Here is an 18984-nt window from a genome sequence, read left to right as displayed (position 1 = left end):
AACGAGGGAGTGGTGTTTGCTGGCTGGTCAACAGTGAGTAATCATTCAGCAGTCATGCTGTTTTGAGTGTCAGACCCCCAGTAGGCTCGTGGATCCTAAGGCCTGTTCAGGGTTTCTTTGTAGACTTATACAGTGGCTGACTGTGGGTTCCTTTCTTTTCAGAATTTAGTTGTTTGCTGGAAATTGAGCTTTTGAATTCATAGGTTCTTTGTCCTCCTCATTTGAAAAATATTTAAATGATACTGCTCAAAGGGCACACAGAGAAACAGCATGACTGACTTTCGGGAAATTAGTAAGCAGTAGGGTTATTTTTAGCTTCTACTCCTTGCAAACATTTCCTTTTGTTCTTTAGAAGACATTGTTGATCTGTTCATTCATCGCTATGCTCTCTCCCCGCACCACCCAATGGCTTTGGACAGAATAAGCCCTCTCTTCTCTACTCTGAATGACATAACTCGTTAATTTTTATTTTATTCAATTTTAGCTCATGAGTTATTCATTTGTTCATGTTTTTCTAGGTTCTGAAATACCACCATCACCGCCTCCAAACATACACACACACACATTTTGTTATTTGGGCTTGGTTTGCACCCCCATATGCAAATGCTGACCAAAAAATATTCACCCAAGCAAAGTATAGAAAATGTATATTTTTGTCAAAATAATTGTAAAGTGGTGACTGATGGTGTGATTTTTTGCCTTTATTAGTTCTATAAGTACTTATCTAAAAACTGTAATCCTTAGAAAATCATGCAGTTAGTATGCCAGAATCCGGAGTGCAGGAGAGGTGGTTACAAAGGCTGACCTTGACACCCAGCCTCAGGTCTGATCCTTGAAGCATCGTCCAGTAGAGAGAGGAAGTAGGATTTCTAAGGAAGTACAGCTGAAACCTCAGTTTTACTCTTCTTATGAAGGCAAATTTGATATAAGACTTTTCTACTTTAGATAATGCCCAGGAGGATTTAGTCACTTTGGAACATCCTAATTTAACCTTTTACGTTTTTCATTTTTCTTATAAGTTAGAGAGGCGTTGTAGTGGTTGTGGTTCAAACCGTGGGTTCTGGAGTCAGACCACCTGGTTTCAAATCCTAGTTCTCCTGTGAATCTCAGTGTGTTTCAGTTTTCCTTATCTCAAAACAGAGATCACAGTATGTACTTCATACAGTCGTTTTGGAGTCTGAATCGGATATCCATGTAATGGGCCTAGCATAGTGCCTTGAGTGGTGAAGCCTCAATAGGTATCATCTGTTATGATTATTGTATCACGTTGTTTTATCTAAGTGTAGGATGTTTGTTATTTTAGAAGATTATATACCAGAAAGAGGCAAAATATTCAGTTTTCTGGAACCCTTGCCTCTTTCCTGTAAGAATTTTTTACTGGGATGTCCTCAAACGCAGGTGGCCTAATTCCAGCGCCTAGTGCATTTCATTCCCCTTGGCCCTTCAGGATTTGCAGCTCTTCATATCTAGAATCAGCGCAATCATAATAGGAAGTCAAGCAAAACATTTTTTTGCATAAAGAGGGGAAGGCAGAATGTGAAATGGCCTAGACATCTGTGCTTCTGCCGTGGGCCAAAAGCAGAATCTTTCTCTGCTGCTGATTCGGTGTCCCATCTGCTCCCTCCTCCTGGCGCTTAAGCCCTTCTTCCTTTCCCTTTCCTGCAGAGCCCCAGGGATGATGAAGTCAGGGAGGGCTGGGCGTCACACATCTGAAGAGGGAAACGGCACAGAGGTTCAGAGAGAGACAACGCAACAACAACCCCCATCCCACAGATGACCCAGTTGGTTTAAGGCTAAATCTCCTTTGTCAGTGTCAATTTTATAGAAGTTCTGCGGATGGGGTGCAGGTTTGAAAACATCAGCTGCTCTAGTGAATTCCCCTCTTTCTAAAGATCAAGAGCTTTCCTGACTCAACAATTTGCTAACCTTCACTTAACAAAAAAAAAAAAGAAAAAAACAAAACCTTTTTTTTAACTCTTAGCCCACACCCTCAGAATAAGTCCTTTATTTTTAAAGAGATGCTTTAACTTCTGAGCATCCTTTGTTTGTCCAGGAAACGATAGCTGCATTTCACTCACCCCCACTTGCCAGCTAATCCATGGCTCTGACTCCCACTGAAGTGGCTTCTGGTGTTAAGGTAGCCTCTTGTACCCTGAGAGGTCTGACGAGGCTTTCTACCGCACAGCTTTCTTAGAATCACTCATCTGCAATTTAGGATACAAAACATAATACACATGCGAAGGATACCTGTCTGCAGTATTGTCATTTAACTCTTCGATTTTGACTGAAACTTGAGTAGTTAAATTGCAGAGTGATGAGTGCCCCAGAAAGGCATGTACTGAATAAACAAAGGGAAGCAAACAGAAAAGAGAAGTAGGGAGAAATTGTCTTAAATCTACTCGTTTTTAATGGAAAAAATTTTTTTTACTCTTTTTACTTCCAAAACTTAAGGCTAGTTTCCACTCTGACTGATTTTTTTTTTCACTGATGTTTCCTGATGATTGTTCCACGTTTGTCTATGATTCAAAAGAATGAAATACTAATTTAACATAGAGTACTTGGTGGTTATTTTTCAGGCTGCTTGGCCTCTGCCTTTTGTTTTCATTTAAATTTGAAGTTATCCTAACCCTTCATTCAAAGAGGCAGTTGACTCTGATTCTGACTTAAGATTTAGAGTCTTTTCTTTTTTTTTTTTTTTAATATTTAAGTAATCTCTGTACCTACTGTGGGGCTCAAACTCACAACCCCCAAGATCAAGAGTCGCATGCTCTCCCGACTGAGCCAGCCAGGTGCTAAAGTTTTAGAGAGGCTTAATTACGATTCATCACATACATAGTTTTCATTTAGTGCTTTAAAAAAGAGACCCCTGTGTTTACTTTCTAGACCGATTTTGCACGATTTAGTGGAACAAATGTGGAAACTGACTTTGTAGAGGTGCCATCACAAATGCTTGAGAACTGGGTGTGGGACACAGATTCCCTCCGAAGACTGTCAAAACATTATAAAGATGGAAGCCCCATTATGGATGATCTGCTTGAAAAACTTGTTGCTTCCAGACTGGTCAACACAGGTATGACTTGCAATTTTAGAAAAGGAAAATACATTATTAGAATTGCTCAAGAGAGAACTGTTGGCCTCTTCTTCTGTAGAACGCATCTCCCCTTTAGTAATAATGGTACACTCAGGGTGCTAACCTGGGGAGGGAAGACAGCTAACTATACTGGGATTGTGTCCAAGAAAACAAAATCCATCTCCTTTTAAATGAGATACCTTGCTCCCATTTTGCAGTATGTACTGCAGCCATCAGTTTTTGAAATCTTTGATCTTGGGATACTAGAACACATAGTTCTCTCTTACCCAAAACATGCTGGAACATTCTTATGTTACTAGGTCTTCTGACCTTGCGCCAGATTGTTTTGAGCAAAGTTGATCAGTCTCTGCACACGAATGCATCGCTGGACGCCGCAGATGAATATGCCAAATACTGCACAGAGGTTCTAGGTGTCCCAGCTACTCCAGGTATGTAAAACCAAGACCCGAGTTCATTTTTTCTGTTAGGCATAGGGTATCCTCCTACCAGCCCTGCCAGGGAAGGTAGAGTTTGTCAGGTAGCTTACCTCATGTCCTTTGTTTCTGATTCCTCTAATCAGGCCCTGATTTTGAGATAAGCTTAAGAAGTCCGTATGACTTATCCCGCCCAAAAGTGCTCGGAGGACAGGTGGCGCCCGCTTTGCAGCATTTTAGTGTAATCAGGCCTAAGCAATTGGCCTCCACCCCAGAGCAGAGCACGCCCTTCACATTTGGCCCCACCCACCTGGCTCCTCCCTCTGTGTGTACTAGGACTTCCCTGTGATCTCACTAAGAAATTGGCTGAAGGGGCAGTTTCAGAGAGAAGCACAAACTTCTGCCTTGTCGCTGTTTTTGGTTCTCAGATCAGTTAAAGTGGTATATCTAGCACTTTCTAACCTGGCATTCGTGTGGGTGGGTGGGTAGGTACACACTGTGTATTCACATTTATAGTTATATACTCTAAGCCAACATGTAGTTAGTTATTCATGTGTACGTAGTTTGGTAAGGCGACTTTTTTCCACCAATGAAGTCGTTTAAATGTATCCATCACATTTATAGTGACACTGAAGGTCAGAAGAGTTAACTGAGTCAGTTCAAGCTCCTCACTTCCTTTTGTGATCTGTTTATAGTAGACCATACAACAAGTTTGTGCCAGAGGCCACTTTGACAAAAATGCTTTTTAAAAGTAGCCCTAGAGGTAGATTGAGTTGGTAAAACCATTTTAGCTTTTTAATTTTATATATTTTTTAGAGATTTTATTCATTTATTTGACAGAGAGAAGCACAGCAAGAGAGGGAACACAAGCAGGGGGAGTGGGAGAGGGAGAAGCAGGCTTCCCACCGAGCAGAGAGCCCGATGTGGGGGCTCGATGCTAGGACCCTGGGACCAGGACCTGAGCTGAAGGCAGATGCTTAATGACTGAGCCACCCAGGTGCCCCCTTTTTAGCTTTTTAAAGAAAGAGTTATTTTTTGGTAATTATGAACCTACAGTAAGTGCCATTCTGACACATTTTTAGATATGAAGAGGGGTGACAAAGAGTAGGCTTACAATTAGAGTGTCTGTAAGACGCTAGTGTCTGGGGGATAAGAAAGGACTGAGAGTTCTGTAACAGTGAGCTATCTGGTGGGTGTGGACAAAACCTCTGAAACTATTGTTAGGCATTCCACAGCTTAGGGCCGAAACCATCTCCGAGGTTGAGTCATCACAGCAGAGACATTTGTAAACATCTTGGCAAAGGGCAGGTAAACCCAGGGAGTACTACAGGTAAGATCCTGCTTGCCTCTTCTCCCCAGCTGTCTGCACTCCCCATAGGGAAACTTTAGCCAGCTGATAACCTGATTACTAACACTGGCTATCACATTGATTGAAATGTATCTTTCTTTAAAGGCACAAATATGCCAGCCACTTTTGGACATTTGGCAGGGGGATATGATGGCCAATATTATGGATATCTTTGGAGTGAAGTATTTTCCATGGACATGTTTTACAGCTGTTTTAAAAAAGAAGGGATAATGAATCCCGAGGTATTGTATTTTCTTCTCTCCTTTTGTTAATTTCGCAATTGCTCCCTCCCCTTTAATTCCTAGTGTAAAATATTTATTACACCTAGATTTTAGAGTAAGAGATTTGGTAACAGCTTTTAAGTCTTGCATCTTTTCGTGTCAAACATCATGAGGTTACAGTGCACAAGTGATTAATTCTATAAGTTAAAAAAAAACCTACTGCATTTTCTTGCTTATTAACATTCCAATATATTGCATAATTAAAATTCAAAGCTTTGTTTATGCATTTGAGCGTTTGTAGCAGCTAGTTTTGACATGTGCCATACAATGTTTTCGTTTTATAGGAGGTTGGGAAAGAAAGATAAACTCCTTCCTGATAGAAATGGTCTCGTATGTTCTAATATTCTCCACACAGTTTCTTTATACATTTTCTGTGGGTGGTACCCTTTCTCTGTGGCTGGCATACCCCACCTACTATGTAGTTTGTAACCCAAATGCCTCTGAGTAATTTAAGCCGCTTCATTAACCTGAACCGTTCCTTTCTGTGTACAGTGAATTGACTGCCAGGTGGCTACAAGCCAAACTTTCCTGAGTTACAGTCCCCCAGTCTCCACTCTTGTTGAAGACTCAGCTGTGAGATTATTTCTAGGGCTGGTGCATTTTCCAGTGTGCGTTTTATTCTGTTTGATTCAGAAATTAGAAGAACAAATTATCAAAATCAGGCTCCCTGAGCTTATTTTAGCCAACTGGTTGGTTCCCCCAAATTTCATGTTTCTGGATTGCATAGGGCCTCACACATACATACTGAAAAACATTGCTGTAATTTAGACCACCCTCCCCACTGAACCCCACCCAAAAACTCACCTCCGGAGCACCTACATTCTATACACTAGCCTTTCCAATCACACCATCTTCCATCCCACCCTTCCCAGCCTCTTAAGTCACTAGACGCCTCCTTCCATTCCCTGGCCAGCCTATTACACTCCTCAACCACTGACTGTTCTCGTAAATATCTTGACTTCTGCATGACCTTCAGTTAAGTGCCCAGCCCTGGATTCCTCCACCATCTCACTTAGAGATGGTGTCCTTGGGATTCAGACCTTTCCCAAGAAGATCCTGTGAGTCCAGTAATATGCCCCACTACACAGTCATCCTATCCAACCTGTCTGAATACCCAGTGTTCCTCTGCTGTCCTGCCCACCTCCCTTATTGAGCTCCCCTGAGTCTCTCACTACCTCTTTGCTCTCCACGAAGAAAAGCAAGGCCATCAAGACTGAGTACTTCATCTTCTTTTTCACCTCGTATACTTCAGTACTTCTTTCCTTCCGTCTCAGGGATGTCTGTCATACCAAACCTTACTGGCTTACCATCTTGGGAAAAAACTGGGGTTATTGATGCTGACTCTGATAGCCCTATTGCTACTACTCAGTTGTTCTTCCTTTTATAGCCTAATTTCTCGCTGTAACAAACAGTCTTGGCAAACCTCTTTTATCTGGTTTTTGCCTCTACCAACTGAACTGGAAAGTTACTCTCTCTCCAGAGTTACCACTGATAAATGACCCAGTTGCCAACTTTCAAAGGCCCTTACCTATCATTTTTTTTCTTTTTTGGGTTTTTTTTTTCCTACTTCTTGTTATTCCTCTCCTTGTTCACAGTCTTTAGCGTAACCATCAAATCCCTTCCTTACTTCCCAGAACTCTGTATGTCAGCCTAATTTCTGTGTTCCTATAGGTCTTTGCACCTTCACAAATTTGTTCATTCTCTTTCTTCCACCTTAAATGTGTGCCTTCTTATCTATGCCTCTTAAAATTTTTACCATCCTGAAAGGCCCTACTCAAATGGCCACTCACTTATGAAATCTTCCAATCATTCCAGCCACAAATGGCCTTTCCAATTTTTGGAGAGCAGAATGAACTTGGGCATAAGAAAAGGGCTTCAACAAGTTTTTTCTTATGTCTGGAATTTTTTTTTTTAAGATTTTATTTATTTATTTATTTGACAGACAAAGATCACAAGTAGGCAGAGAGGCAGGCAGAGAGAGAGGAGGAAGCAGGCTCCCTGCTGAGCAGAGAGCCAAACACAGGACTTGATCCCAGGGACCGTGACCTGAGCCGAAGGCAGAGGCTTTAACCCACTGAGTCACCCAGGCGCCCCTGGAATTTTTAATATAACTCTTACACAGAGTGAAAAAATGCAATTATAAAATATTCTGTACCACAGAATACAAATTTTTATTTTAAAATATGTGTTAAGAAAAAGAGTACATCAAAATGTCCCTTCCTAGCTTCGTGTGATAACTTGATAACTTGATTTAATATTTAAATACTAAATATTTTTCTGTGCTTTTTGTGGAGCTTTTCCTTATTTTTACATAGAACACATATAACTGCAGAAGTCAGAAAACAATAATTAAAGAGACACAAGGTCTAGTTATATAAAGGTGCGATTATGACCTGTGTTACTGGCTCTTACTAGTTGGTGAGGCTTCTTGGCATAAGTGCTACAATACCTTTTTCAGTTAAGCGTTCTCACTCACCTCCTCTGTGCTTCCACTCAAGCGGCCGTATCTCCAGGACCCTCCAACTCTTCCATCTGTCAAGGTAACAGCCAAAGTGCAGATCCCAGTGGACCCCAGGGAACGTTCAAGGCCAGCAGATTCAATCCCTGCCACTATGCTTCTATGTACTTCCTCTTATTCTCAGGCTCCACAGCTTGGCAGGCAGCCAGACTACTTGTAATTTAGACCAGGGACTTGGACTGAACTTGGAGAAAGCAAAATTCCCAACAACTTGGAATTGTTGCCTTGTAATGTTAAAAACAGTTCTCAGTTTTACTATGATTCTGGATTCAACATTGCTGTATATTACTCATTTTATGCCATGAAGTTCACTTTAATCCCTTCCTTTCTCTTTCCTATCAAATACTCTGAGATAGCATGTCTATCTATTCTTGCCCCCCTGCTATCATAACAGTATTGAATCTGGCTCCAGTGACCAAGGGGAATCCCTTTGCACCCCACCCTCAAACTCTTCCCTGCCATGGCAGATACTAGAACAGCTTTTTAAATAGCCGTTTTGCTCCTTACTACAGTGTACTGTTTGTCTGGTTTTGTTTGCTTTAATTTTTTTTTTTTTTTTTTTGCAAATGTTTGCTTTAAAGTAATACCTGATTAACAAAATTCAAATACCCACTTATTAAAAGTTAGTATTTGAGACAGTAATCCCATTGAAGAAAAAAAAATCAGTCATTATTATAGGTTTCTTGTGATGAAGAGAAAGAATTTTTTTAAGTTTATATACTTATTTTTAGTAATCTCTACACCCGACATGGAACGTGAACTCACAACCCGGAGATCAAGAGCTGCATGCTCCTCCAACTGAGCAGCCAGGTGCCCCGAAAGAATCTTTATAGTATAAGGAAATAGTGAATTTTATCTGAAGTCATGGGTATCAGAGCAATCACAGTGTCTCATCCAGACTTTGTTGTCTCAAGGCCCTCACTCTCCCTAGTATGAGTTATGTTTTTTTCCTCATCATTGAGTTCTGCTATATTTTCTGGAATTGCAAAGTTTTCAGTAGGAAGGGCCCAGTTATTATTGCCCAGCACAGTGAGTTAAAAAGACTGTTTCCCAAAGCCATTATAAAAAATTCTGTAATAATAAGGATAAATAGTAGACTCTAGAAACTTTCAGTAATAAACCACAACAAAAGCAAGCAAGCAAACAAATAAAAGGACACCTTGAAAGGAAGGAGAATTAGACTGTCCTTAGATTTCTTAATATGCATCACAATTCAGTATATATTGGTGCCACTATAACTACGTAAGGTTGACAACTTTTTTTTTTTTTAATTGAAATATGGTTGACACATAATGACCTGTTAGTTTCACCTAGTAAGTGTTTGAATTGTTTTGGGAAGATAGTGAGGTGGCCTTCCAAGGAATCAGAGCCTGCTATTAGTCTCCAGACTCCAGAGAGGCTGAAGACTAAAAGATCATGGACTGTTGACGTTATTGGTCCTGGTCATTGGTATTAACAAAAGAACATCTCCGGGCCTTCTCTCTATAACCTCTTCCCATCTGGCAAAGCTCAAAGTCTGCTCTGAGAAACATTCCAGATCTTAGCAAGCCTAAATGGAAAGTGCCCTACTCACTGGGTAAACAAGAATAGGAAGGGCCAAACAGAAAGCTTTTTTTTTTTTTTTTTTTTTTAAGTAATCTGTACACCCAAGGTGAGGCTTGAACTCACAGACCCTTGTGTCAAGAGTCAGATGCTCTACCAACAGAGCCAGCCAGGCACCCCAAACCTATAGTCTTCTGAATACCAAATGTAGCACTAGCATATTTTATGCTACAATGGTTTCATTCTGTTTTGAAGGCTTTTATCAAAGTGTTAGAATTGGCCACTTACCTATAATAGCCAAAAGTTTGCTACCTCTCGTTTTATTTGTGATTGTGTTTTCCTCATTATAAATAAATAGACCATCTGAACTATTTAATTAGTTTGTTAAATAAAGTCTTTGTTTCTAGTAGAGTGCGACCAAGTGTCATTGTCAGAGGTATATTTTCCTTCTCCAACTGATCTCTTAAACAACTGTGGAAGGGAGCTGCTTGGGAATAACACTTTTCCAGCAAGCTCTTTGAAGATATCTTTAAGGTCACCAAATGTAGTTTCAAAATACAGCAGCTAATCATAGGGTTGAAAAAAAATGGGGGCATTTTAACTAGGGCCATTTCTTTTTATAAGGCAACTTCATTGTGGGAAAATTTCCTAAGAGGTAATAGACATTGTGGATTCAAAGGCAATTATATTATTAAGCTGGAAGTATCTTTCACCTCTTTTGCATTTAGAGAAATTGCTAACCTCTGTTTTTCCGTCAATGAAGAAGAAATAAAATCAAGTGTCACTGTATTTTAACCTGTAACACCATTAGGAAGTAGCTAGATCTTTACGTGCAGTAACAGATACAGAAACATGATGAATGTGGGGTTAACATGAAAGGAATTAACTGACAGAGAATGTGTAATATAAAGCCAAGTATTCCAGTGCCCTTCAGTTAGAATTCTAGACCCAGTTCCTGCTATAGTGTGTTGCTAAGGGCAAATATGACATTTTCTCTCCAGCAGGTCCTTCCAAATGGATTAACTTCTGCTTCAGCACTCCTGATATACCACCCCAAAGCTGATTTTTCTTATACCTCAGCCTTTTCTAACAGACTTAAATTCTGCCTGATTTAAGGATAAAGAAAGGAAATGGGATAGATTTCCAGCTGACTTCTAGCATATTTACAAGGCCAGACCTCCTAAGTCTTGCATCCCAACCAATTGGAAGCAATTTTTCTCTGTCTTCCTACAACCCTTCTCTGTATTTCTCTTTGAGCCCTAAACATCTGCAGTGTTAATCGTCTCTTCCTTTATCTCACCTTCTAGATCATAAGACCCTTGTAATAGGAGCGTTTTATTCATTTTTGTTTGTCCTCAGCATCAATTATGGTAGTCCGCATCTGCCTCTCCTTCCCCCAGTCCAGGTCCTACTGCTGTCCAGCCTGCTTTTTTTTCCCTCCCTAATCTCCATCCCCATAAATAAAGATCTGTCTGTCTGCCCCACAAATTGAAATTTTGCTTAAGGTTTCCAGAAGGCCTCTTCTTTTTTTTTTTTTTTTTAAGATTTTTTATTTATTTATTTGACAGATAGAGATCACAAGTAGGGAGAGAGGCAGGCAGAGAGAGAGAAGAGGAAGCAGGCTCCCTGCTGAGCAGAGAGGCCGATGCGGGGCTCGATCCCAGGACTCTGGGATCATGACCTGAGCGAAAGGCAGAGGCTTTAACCCACTGAGCCACCCAGGCGCCCCCAGAAGGCCTCTTCTAATGAAGCAAAAATTCCTACCCACTGTTCTCGTTGCCGTCTCCCTGACTACCAGCACCAATCTTTGACTATCTTCTTTTTTCTTTATTGTTGTCCAAGGTATTCTTTTTCCACCCACGATCTCCCCACCTTCATAGAAAACAAAGGGTGTGCTGTTGGGAAGGAGTTCACAGATGGGCTGTGGAAGGAAAGGTTTCAAAGTCCACTTTTAAAGCTGCCCAATGAGCCTGTTGGATGCCTGATCGTCATCAGCTGTGCTCAGGTGGATGCTCTTTGCCCTGCTGCTGTTACTCAGAGTAGGAAGGAGACAACTCTGGCTCTGCTCCCTGGAGTCAGTCACAACAGGAAGGAGGGAGGGCTGGAAGGCAGTGGAAGTTTGCACATGCTGCCATAGGGAGGCCTGAGATAGCAGGAGACCCAAGCTGTTGGCCATTTACATTTTCTTGTTACTGATAGGTGATGGCATCCTTCTTTCCCACCATTATATTGTTCTTAAAGCATTACCTCAAGGGGTGCCTGGGTGGCTCTCAGTCAGTTGAGCATCCAACTCTTGATTTCTGCTTGTGTCATGATCTTCGGGTCATGGGATCGACCTCAGGTTGGCTCTATGCTCAGTGGGGAGTCTGCTTCTCTCCTTCTCCTCTGCCCTTAACCCCCACCCAACTCATGCTCACTTCCTCTCTAAAATGAATAAATCTTTTAAAATAAATAAATAAAATATTACCTCAAATAAATGGTACATATTTTTAGATAAAATTAGTGCCTTGTCTCTCCTACTTAATATTCCTACTGAATTAGGGAGTCTTTTTTTTTATTAATAATGGAGGTCAAGTCTCTTTTCATTTTTTTTTTTTGCTTTTTTTTTAGTTTTATTAGGAGACAGAACTAATTTTAAGGAGATGCCAAATCAGGAATGCATCTGCGTCCCTGCTCTGTATATCAGACACTGAACATGGGGCGAAAATGAGAGGAGGACTGGATGACCACTGAGGATTACTGAGTGCCCCTGGATGCCATGTGTTACACTAGGGAGTGGGCAATGTACTGAAATTATCTCTAATTCCCCATCAGCTAAGTGAGGGAGGCCTATTTCTACTTGACAGGTGAGGAAACCGAGGCCCATGGTCACAGAGCTGAGGGTGAAGGCAAAATTTGAATTTGTCCCTGACTCTCAGACTCCTGACCTTGCTTTAGAAAAACATCACTGTTAGAGAGGATTTGCACAGTTGGCAATAGATACACTCTAATCTTCCAGGATTAAAACCTCACAGGTGACTAATGTGACTTCCCTTCATAGAACAGTTACTATGTGAAGATCGTCCTGAGGGATTTTTTACCACATGAAAAATCTTCATGGTTGTCCTTAGAACTTCTCTCTCTGGTTCCTCTCAGTTCAAGTTTCTTTATTATGTGAACAAAATAGAACAACTTAGGGCAAAGACTCCTTTGACCTGTGGCATATGTCTCCCAGACAGTGTTCTCTCACCCAGAAAACTGGTACCTTCCAAAAACACGAAAATTCACTTAACTTTTCTTTCTTTGTTGTTCTTGGGGTTTTTTGTTTTGTTTTAAAGAAAAGCAAGATCCTGTTACCAAAATGACTCTTAAACTGTTCTCCAAACTTCATTGCGAAGGAAATGAAACTATTAAAAGGCCATTGGCCTGTAATTCAGGAAATTGAATCACCTTGTTTGGAGCCATAAGCTGCTCAGAACCGGAGCTGACCTGAGCCCAGCACCGTGCCTGAGATAGGACAGTGCCCTGCTCCGAGGCCCCCCCGGACTGTTGGGCAGAACCCTGAGCCGCCTCCCAGTGCAGGCTGGCTCAATAGGCTGCTTTTCTTTGCTCCCTAAAACCACAGTCCTCTGTACAAATAAGTCTGTTTTGTGAGATATCAGCATTGTGGGTGACTTATTTTTTACCTTAACCTAGATTTTCACTGACCTTTCTATAATATTTGTGGGATGAAATATGCCTTTTTATAAGTAAAAGTGTCTCAGATCTTGAGCATCTGCAGGTAAATACTAATTAGGGAGTTTGGATGATGGGTACATAGGGTTCATGACCCTGCTGTCTCTGCTCTTAGTATATATTTACATTTTTTTCCATTAAAAGGGATTAAGATATTTTTGTAATTCTGCAGATGAATTTAATTCACATTTTCTAAGTTCTTCCTCTGTTGCTAGCAGTCTTTCTTCCCCAGCCTGCCCAGTCCCCCTGCTGATTGAACACTGTAGGCAAATATAACCACATTGGGCAATCAAAGAAAAGGAAGGGAGGGAGACTGGGCTCAACAGCCCTGAGCTGTTGCTACTTAGAATAATAAAGTCTATGGTGGGAGTAGCCATCACTCACATTTTAGTTTCTCGATTGCTGTTGTTCACAGTCAGGAATTGCTGCAGACCAAGTAAAAAACTACACGTCATTTTTTTCCCCCAAAGACCATTAAATCGAGCTCTAAGCCTTCATGACCAGAGTTTTCAGCAATGCAAATACCAGTGATCACAGGCCCTACCCTTTTTAAGAAAATGTATCCAAAGCTTGTAAATAAAGCAACAAGATTACTGCATGCCTTTTCAATGCCAGACTAGAATATTTCCCAACAATCCCTTCTAAGATTCATTGTGTGTTCCAGGCCCTCCACCTGTCTGCTGTGGTAGCCCCCTGTGGCTATCAAGCACCTGAAATGTGGCTAGTGCCACGAAGAATTGGGTGTAAAAGTAAAAACCATACTGGGTTTTGATGACTTACAACAAAAAAGTTAAATCTCAGTAATTTATATATTGATATATGTTGAAACAATGTAGATATACTGGTTAAAATATTTTATTAAAATTCATTTTCAGGGTTTTGTTATTTGTTTTAATTTTTTTTTTTTTTAAAGCAGGGAATCTGCTTGAGGATTCTCTTGCTCTCTCTTTCCCTCTCCCCTGCTCCCTGCTTGCTCACACACTCTCTCTCTAATCTTTTTTTTTTAACTTTTCTTTTTTTTTTTTTTTAAGATTTTATTTATTTGACAGAGAAAGAGATCATAAGTAGGCAGAGAAGCAGGCAGAGAGAGGGGGAAGCATGCTCCCTGCCGAGCAGAGAGCCCAATGCGGGGCTTGGGGCTCTGATCCCAGGACCCTAAGATCCTAACCTGAGCCCAAGGCAGAGGCTTAACCCACTGAGCCACTCAGGAGCCCTCCCTCCAAAATAATCTTTAAAAAAGATAACTATTAGTCATATTGAGCAAATGATATAATGATATGAAATTATTTGAAATAATTTCAAAGTGTTACTCTGTGATGTATTTATTTTACAAGTATATTTAGAATTGGGCTTCACTGAATTACCTTGCTCTCCTTCCCAAAAAGGATGATGAAAAGGAAATGAAAATATTGAATAATACTGATTCTGAATTACAGTCGTCTTCGTTCATTCTATTTGCTCATATATTTATGTAAATAAAGGCAGAAGTAACTGTGATGTGTTTTAAAATTCCAGACCTCCTCCCCAAAGAAAACTTTACAAAGGTCCTTGTTCCTAGGTCTGAGCCCACAGAATTTTCTTACCCTACACCATGGGACATTGCTGTTGTCCTACTGCTGTTCATCAAGATGAGGGGTTACATTTGGCAGGAGTGGTGCCCCTGTTTCCAGGTACACAGACCTCCTGTTTGAACACTCACTTTGCTAACCCTTTTGAAATCACATTGGAGATAGGCTAACATAGGAATCTGTTATACATTCCATTTGGCTATTTTTTGTTCATCTGTTTGCTCTCTGTTGAGACTCTAAGGAGACAAGACAGTAATAAAGAGGAATGTAGAAGACCAGAGTTTGTAAGCTTCAGATCTCATAGCTACCAAACTGAGGAAGTACGACAGAAATGTAGTCTAGGCAGAAGAGAACATCCAGACAGAGTAAAGCCCTTTTTTCTTCACCCTTACCGCTTTCTCTTTTGCATCTAGGGATTTGGAAAATTGCTTTAACAATGAATTATTAGGCATGATGTTTTATTTTATTAGGTTGGAATGAAATACAGAAACCTAATCCTGAAACCTGGGGGATCTCTGGACGGCATGGACATGCTCCAGAATTTCTTGAAACGTGAGCCAAACCAGAAAGCGTTCCTAATGAGTAGAGGCCTGCATTCTCCTTAAACTGGGGATGTTTGGTAGCAGTCCCTGTCTGGAGGAGAAGTTGACATTGCCATGTGTTACTGGCCTGGAAACTGAAGGGAGTTTTACAAATGAAAATTTAGATTTCTATGGACTGCCTTTTGTTTTTCTCTTCGAAAAATTTTGCAGATGTAAATGGAACTATAAATACCATGACCTAAGGAAACACCCATTAGAAAATAACTGTACTATAAAGTTTCATAAAAATGGATTTGATTTCTTTTTATAAAAGTTTCATATGAATGTAATTTGACTTTTTACTATTGTAATCTAGATAATATAATGTAAGAGGGCTAAAAATTTTTTAATTGTATCATATACATTATATAATTTGATCCTTCTTATATCTTAAAGTTTTGTACTTGGGATTTCTGGACTGATAAATGAATCATCACATTCCTCTGGTAAATATTTTCTTGGAGCCCTGCATCACCTTTGACCTTCTAACTCACAGTAAAATCTGACCTCTTTGCCCACATACCTCACAGCCAGGGGAATATGCCTCAGTAATGCATTTATCTTTGTATTTCAAGCCTTATTCTCTCCACCTTTCTGCCATACATAAATTATGTTCTGCCATTGGGAGCTATCTTTTCTAAAGTCCTATCAGAAAGTACCAAAAAAAAGTATGAGTTTTAACTGAACTGTCCTAATGTTTACTGTTTTGCAGTATTTGTATTTGTGTTAGAGGATTTTCTGTCTTGTATTAGAGGTTCATTTCCACCTCAGCATATGAGATTGTCAGTCTTTCAGCATATTTGCCAATTTGGGCACTAAAGCAAGTCCAAGGATATGTTTCTCTTCTCGTGTTCCGATAAGTGGTAGGGACTTTGTCTCCTTTACTGCCATCTCATCCATAGTGACATATAAACATGTCACACATGGCCGTGTAGTGAAGAGAGCTCAAGCTGGTGTGGCACAGAAAGAGCTCAGAAACTGCAGAAGAGGAATGGGTTCTGGACAGAAGTGTTTGAGGATGGCTGCTCCAAAGTGTCACGTGTTCTTAAACTCAGCCACAGGGAAGAGGCTCTTCCGAGCCTGTCTTGTCTGGTGATTTTTATTTTAAGTGAACCTTTGGATCTCTTTTTAACTTCCTTTTTTATGAATCTAAATTCTACTTCTACAGCAAACCAGTAAACTCACAGTACTTACTTTTCCCTAGGAGTCTACTCAATAAGGAAACCAAAACAGAATAATAAAAAAAATTTTTAATTAAAAAATCCAACTTTGAATGTACTCTGATAGGTCTTCCAGTTCTTTTCCACTGTGTAGCTGAGGTATTTTGCTGGTGAGGTACAATTAGACAAATGACTTTGCGTGAAATAAAAACAAATATACATATATTAATTATGCTGCATAATAAAATTATAGACAGTGGGAAAAATTAAGAGCTGTAAAACACATAAGGAAATTCTAAGATTATTATTGCCAAGCACATGAGTTAAACATGCACATGAAATCCTACCGTCCGTCCGAGATAATCGCATGGCCCTTCTCTCCCGCAAAGTAGTTTCTTTAACCTGTGGTACTTTTATCATATCTTTTGTTTTTCCCCCAGACTGTTCTGTTTTCCAGTTTCAGACAAAAACTCTCTTCAGCTTTTTCTATTGTCTTTCTGTGTATCTCCTTAACAATAACTTTATCATTTTTAATCTTAACCTATTTCACATGGAAAAACTAATACTTGGTGTGAAAAAGGCTGCACACAATAAAGTTGGATTATTACCCATGACAGTGAGCTCCCATTTCTTTCATGCTTTAATGTTAAAACCGAAATGCATAAGAAAACAAAAGTGCCATGATGTTCTTTTTATTTAAAATCCACATTTGATATTTAAAATCTTCCAAATCATTGCAATAATTTCAAATACTTTAGCATAATTCAAAACTAAGCATAATTCAAAACCTTTATTTTTTTAAAGTCTTTGAATATGGCCATTTATCTATCTTTTCTTTCTTTCTTTCTTTTTTTTTTCCAGATCAGAGCATAGAGTGCTGGTATGGCATTCTGAATGGTGGATAAGCTATACAAAGTGTCATTGGCCAACTCGGATTTGTAAACTGAGCAACGTTTAATAAAGTCTCTCTTAATTGTTGATCCAGGAGATTTAGGTTTGTTTTGGATTATTACAGAGAAGAGAAAGAAAAGGCATGATATTAAGCCATCTAACAGACTTCTTTCCCTTTAGTAGGAACGCTGCATGTTACCTAGATGAATAGGAAAAATTATCTTGGAGGGTTATCACCTGAGCTATTTACGTGCAGCTGATAGGATGACAGGTAAATATCTGTAGCTCTGTAGAATTGGCAAACTGCATTGTGGAAAGAGCCAAAATAGAGGGAAAAAAGTGTTTTTAATTTTTTAATTGACATGATTTTGTGCTTGCTCTTTCCTTAACTAGTAGGGATGACTTAACTTTCTACTTTTTCATTTTGCCTTTAGCCTTTGTGTATGAATTAATGTACAGAGCAATTCTGCCTCCTCAGTGGATCATCCGGTTTGTTTATGACCATGTTTCATTTTTTCCTTCACTTCAATGCACAAGAAGAATTTTTCATGCTCAGAGGGAATTGAATTAAAATACTAATCCCCCAAATTGAGTTTAGGCATGGTTAACTGAGCCCCTAAAAGTGTTAAAAGAGAAACCCTATTTCATCTGAATAGATGCAACGACGAAGGTTTCTTCCTTCTCTCAACACAACATTATTACAGTTATGTGTCTCCCATCTGAAATTGGATAGCCCCTCAAAACTGAATATGCCTTCTCTCATGAATATTTGGTGAGAATAAAAGAAAAAAAAAAACCCACATAAAAAACACATGCTTTCATTTTCTTTGAAAAACAGTCAATGTCCAAAGTTCACTTTTTCATTTGTCATTAATGGAGAAATTTACATGGGAAACAGAACTGCCTACGTACCAGTTGTAGCAAAGGCAAAGGGTAAAGTTTATAAAATCTAAATACCAGATCAGTGTAGCCTTTTCTGACACACTCACAATAAGACTTCAGATTTTGTTTGAAAGAAATTTTTGAAAATTGGGGTAATGAAAAGAACCCCTTACATAACCCTCTCCAGTGAGTGATTACTGAGTTTTTATTTGGCTGAATTTACCTCATAGTTGCCTTTCCTAACAAAATATAGGTCCAGTGCATCTGGTCCACTGTGTATGTACAAGAAAAGGGAAATGGTTTGACTCTGACACAGGCTCTCTTGTTTCTGTCCGCGTGACCTGGCACCCATTCTGGCTGCTTATTTCATAGAGCTTGGAGGCTCACCTAAAATTGCACTGCAGTGATAAAATGTCCCTAGCGTTTGTTGTTGAAGAAATGGTTTGGCTTCGGCTCTGATTCCAGCAAGATACCTGACATCACTTTTGAAATCTTTGTGGCTAAAATGGGTAATCAGCCAGGTGGATTCCTAACTATCGAGACAGCCTAAGGAGACTTAAATAATGGTTCACATTGAACTGAAGGAAATCTCCAACCATTTGAATGAAGACACAAGAAATTCCATAAAAGGTGTTATCAAATTTACACATGAGAGATCTGCAATGGTTAAATATGATATTAAGATTTAAAATTATTTAATTTTATTATTAAATTTGCCGAGGCAAATTTAAGTGAAATTGGACAGATTCCATTCCAAGGTGAATGGAAGGGAACTTGACTTGATAGTGGTACTCAGGGGAAAAAAGACACAACAGTTTTCTTTGGCCAAATTCCAAATTTATTTGCCCACAGTACAGCACACCTGGGAAGGGAACAGGAGGTAAGAATGAAAACCTGAAAGAGAGTGCTGATGGAAGGTTGTGTCCAGATCAAAAGAATTCCTCTGGACTCAGATGTGCTAAGATCAGTCAGCTAGAATATCATGTTCTGTTCTA

The 18984-nt window shown here is 39.7% G+C and overlaps 1 protein-coding gene and 1 long non-coding RNA gene across 6 annotated transcripts in view; one reads left to right on the top strand and one right to left on the bottom strand.

Moving 5' to 3' along the window:
* The window catches only part of NLN (neurolysin), a 100651-nt gene extending 83479 nt beyond the window's left edge, over nt 1–17172 (top strand). For 2 of the 4 annotated variants that reach the window (XM_046001009.1, XM_046001006.1), the window contains 4 exons: nt 2884–3070; nt 3391–3519; nt 4958–5094; nt 14946–16830. In XM_046001009.1, the coding sequence (XP_045856965.1) occupies nt 2884–3070; nt 3391–3519; nt 4958–5094; nt 14946–15080 (588 nt within the window). In that variant the 3' untranslated portion in view covers nt 15081–16830. Of the gene's footprint in view, nt 1–2883; nt 3071–3390; nt 3520–4957; nt 5095–14465; nt 14555–14945; nt 16831–17077 lie in introns of those variants that run through there. The other 2 variants (XM_046001007.1, XM_046001008.1) reach the window with 2 other exon arrangements.
* Nucleotides 701–7919, bottom strand: LOC123939102. 2 transcript variants are annotated; one of them, XR_006817809.1, is made up of 3 exons: nt 7610–7919; nt 2079–2204; nt 701–1709 (listed from the first exon to the last, which is right to left on the bottom strand). It is a non-coding gene; the product is annotated as an uncharacterized LOC123939102 (long non-coding RNA). The 2 variants fall into 2 exon arrangements; XR_006817810.1 differs by lacking the exon at nt 7610–7919 and adding an exon at nt 3618–3718.
* Nucleotides 17173–18984: the final 1812 nt, after the last annotated feature.

Source organism: Meles meles, chromosome 3 (assembly GCF_922984935.1).
Source record: "Meles meles chromosome 3, mMelMel3.1 paternal haplotype, whole genome shotgun sequence".
Lineage (NCBI taxonomy): Eukaryota > Metazoa > Chordata > Mammalia > Carnivora > Mustelidae > Meles > Meles meles.
Note: the sequence above shows the minus strand (reverse complement) of the source record. Positions and strands in the feature narration are given on the sequence as shown.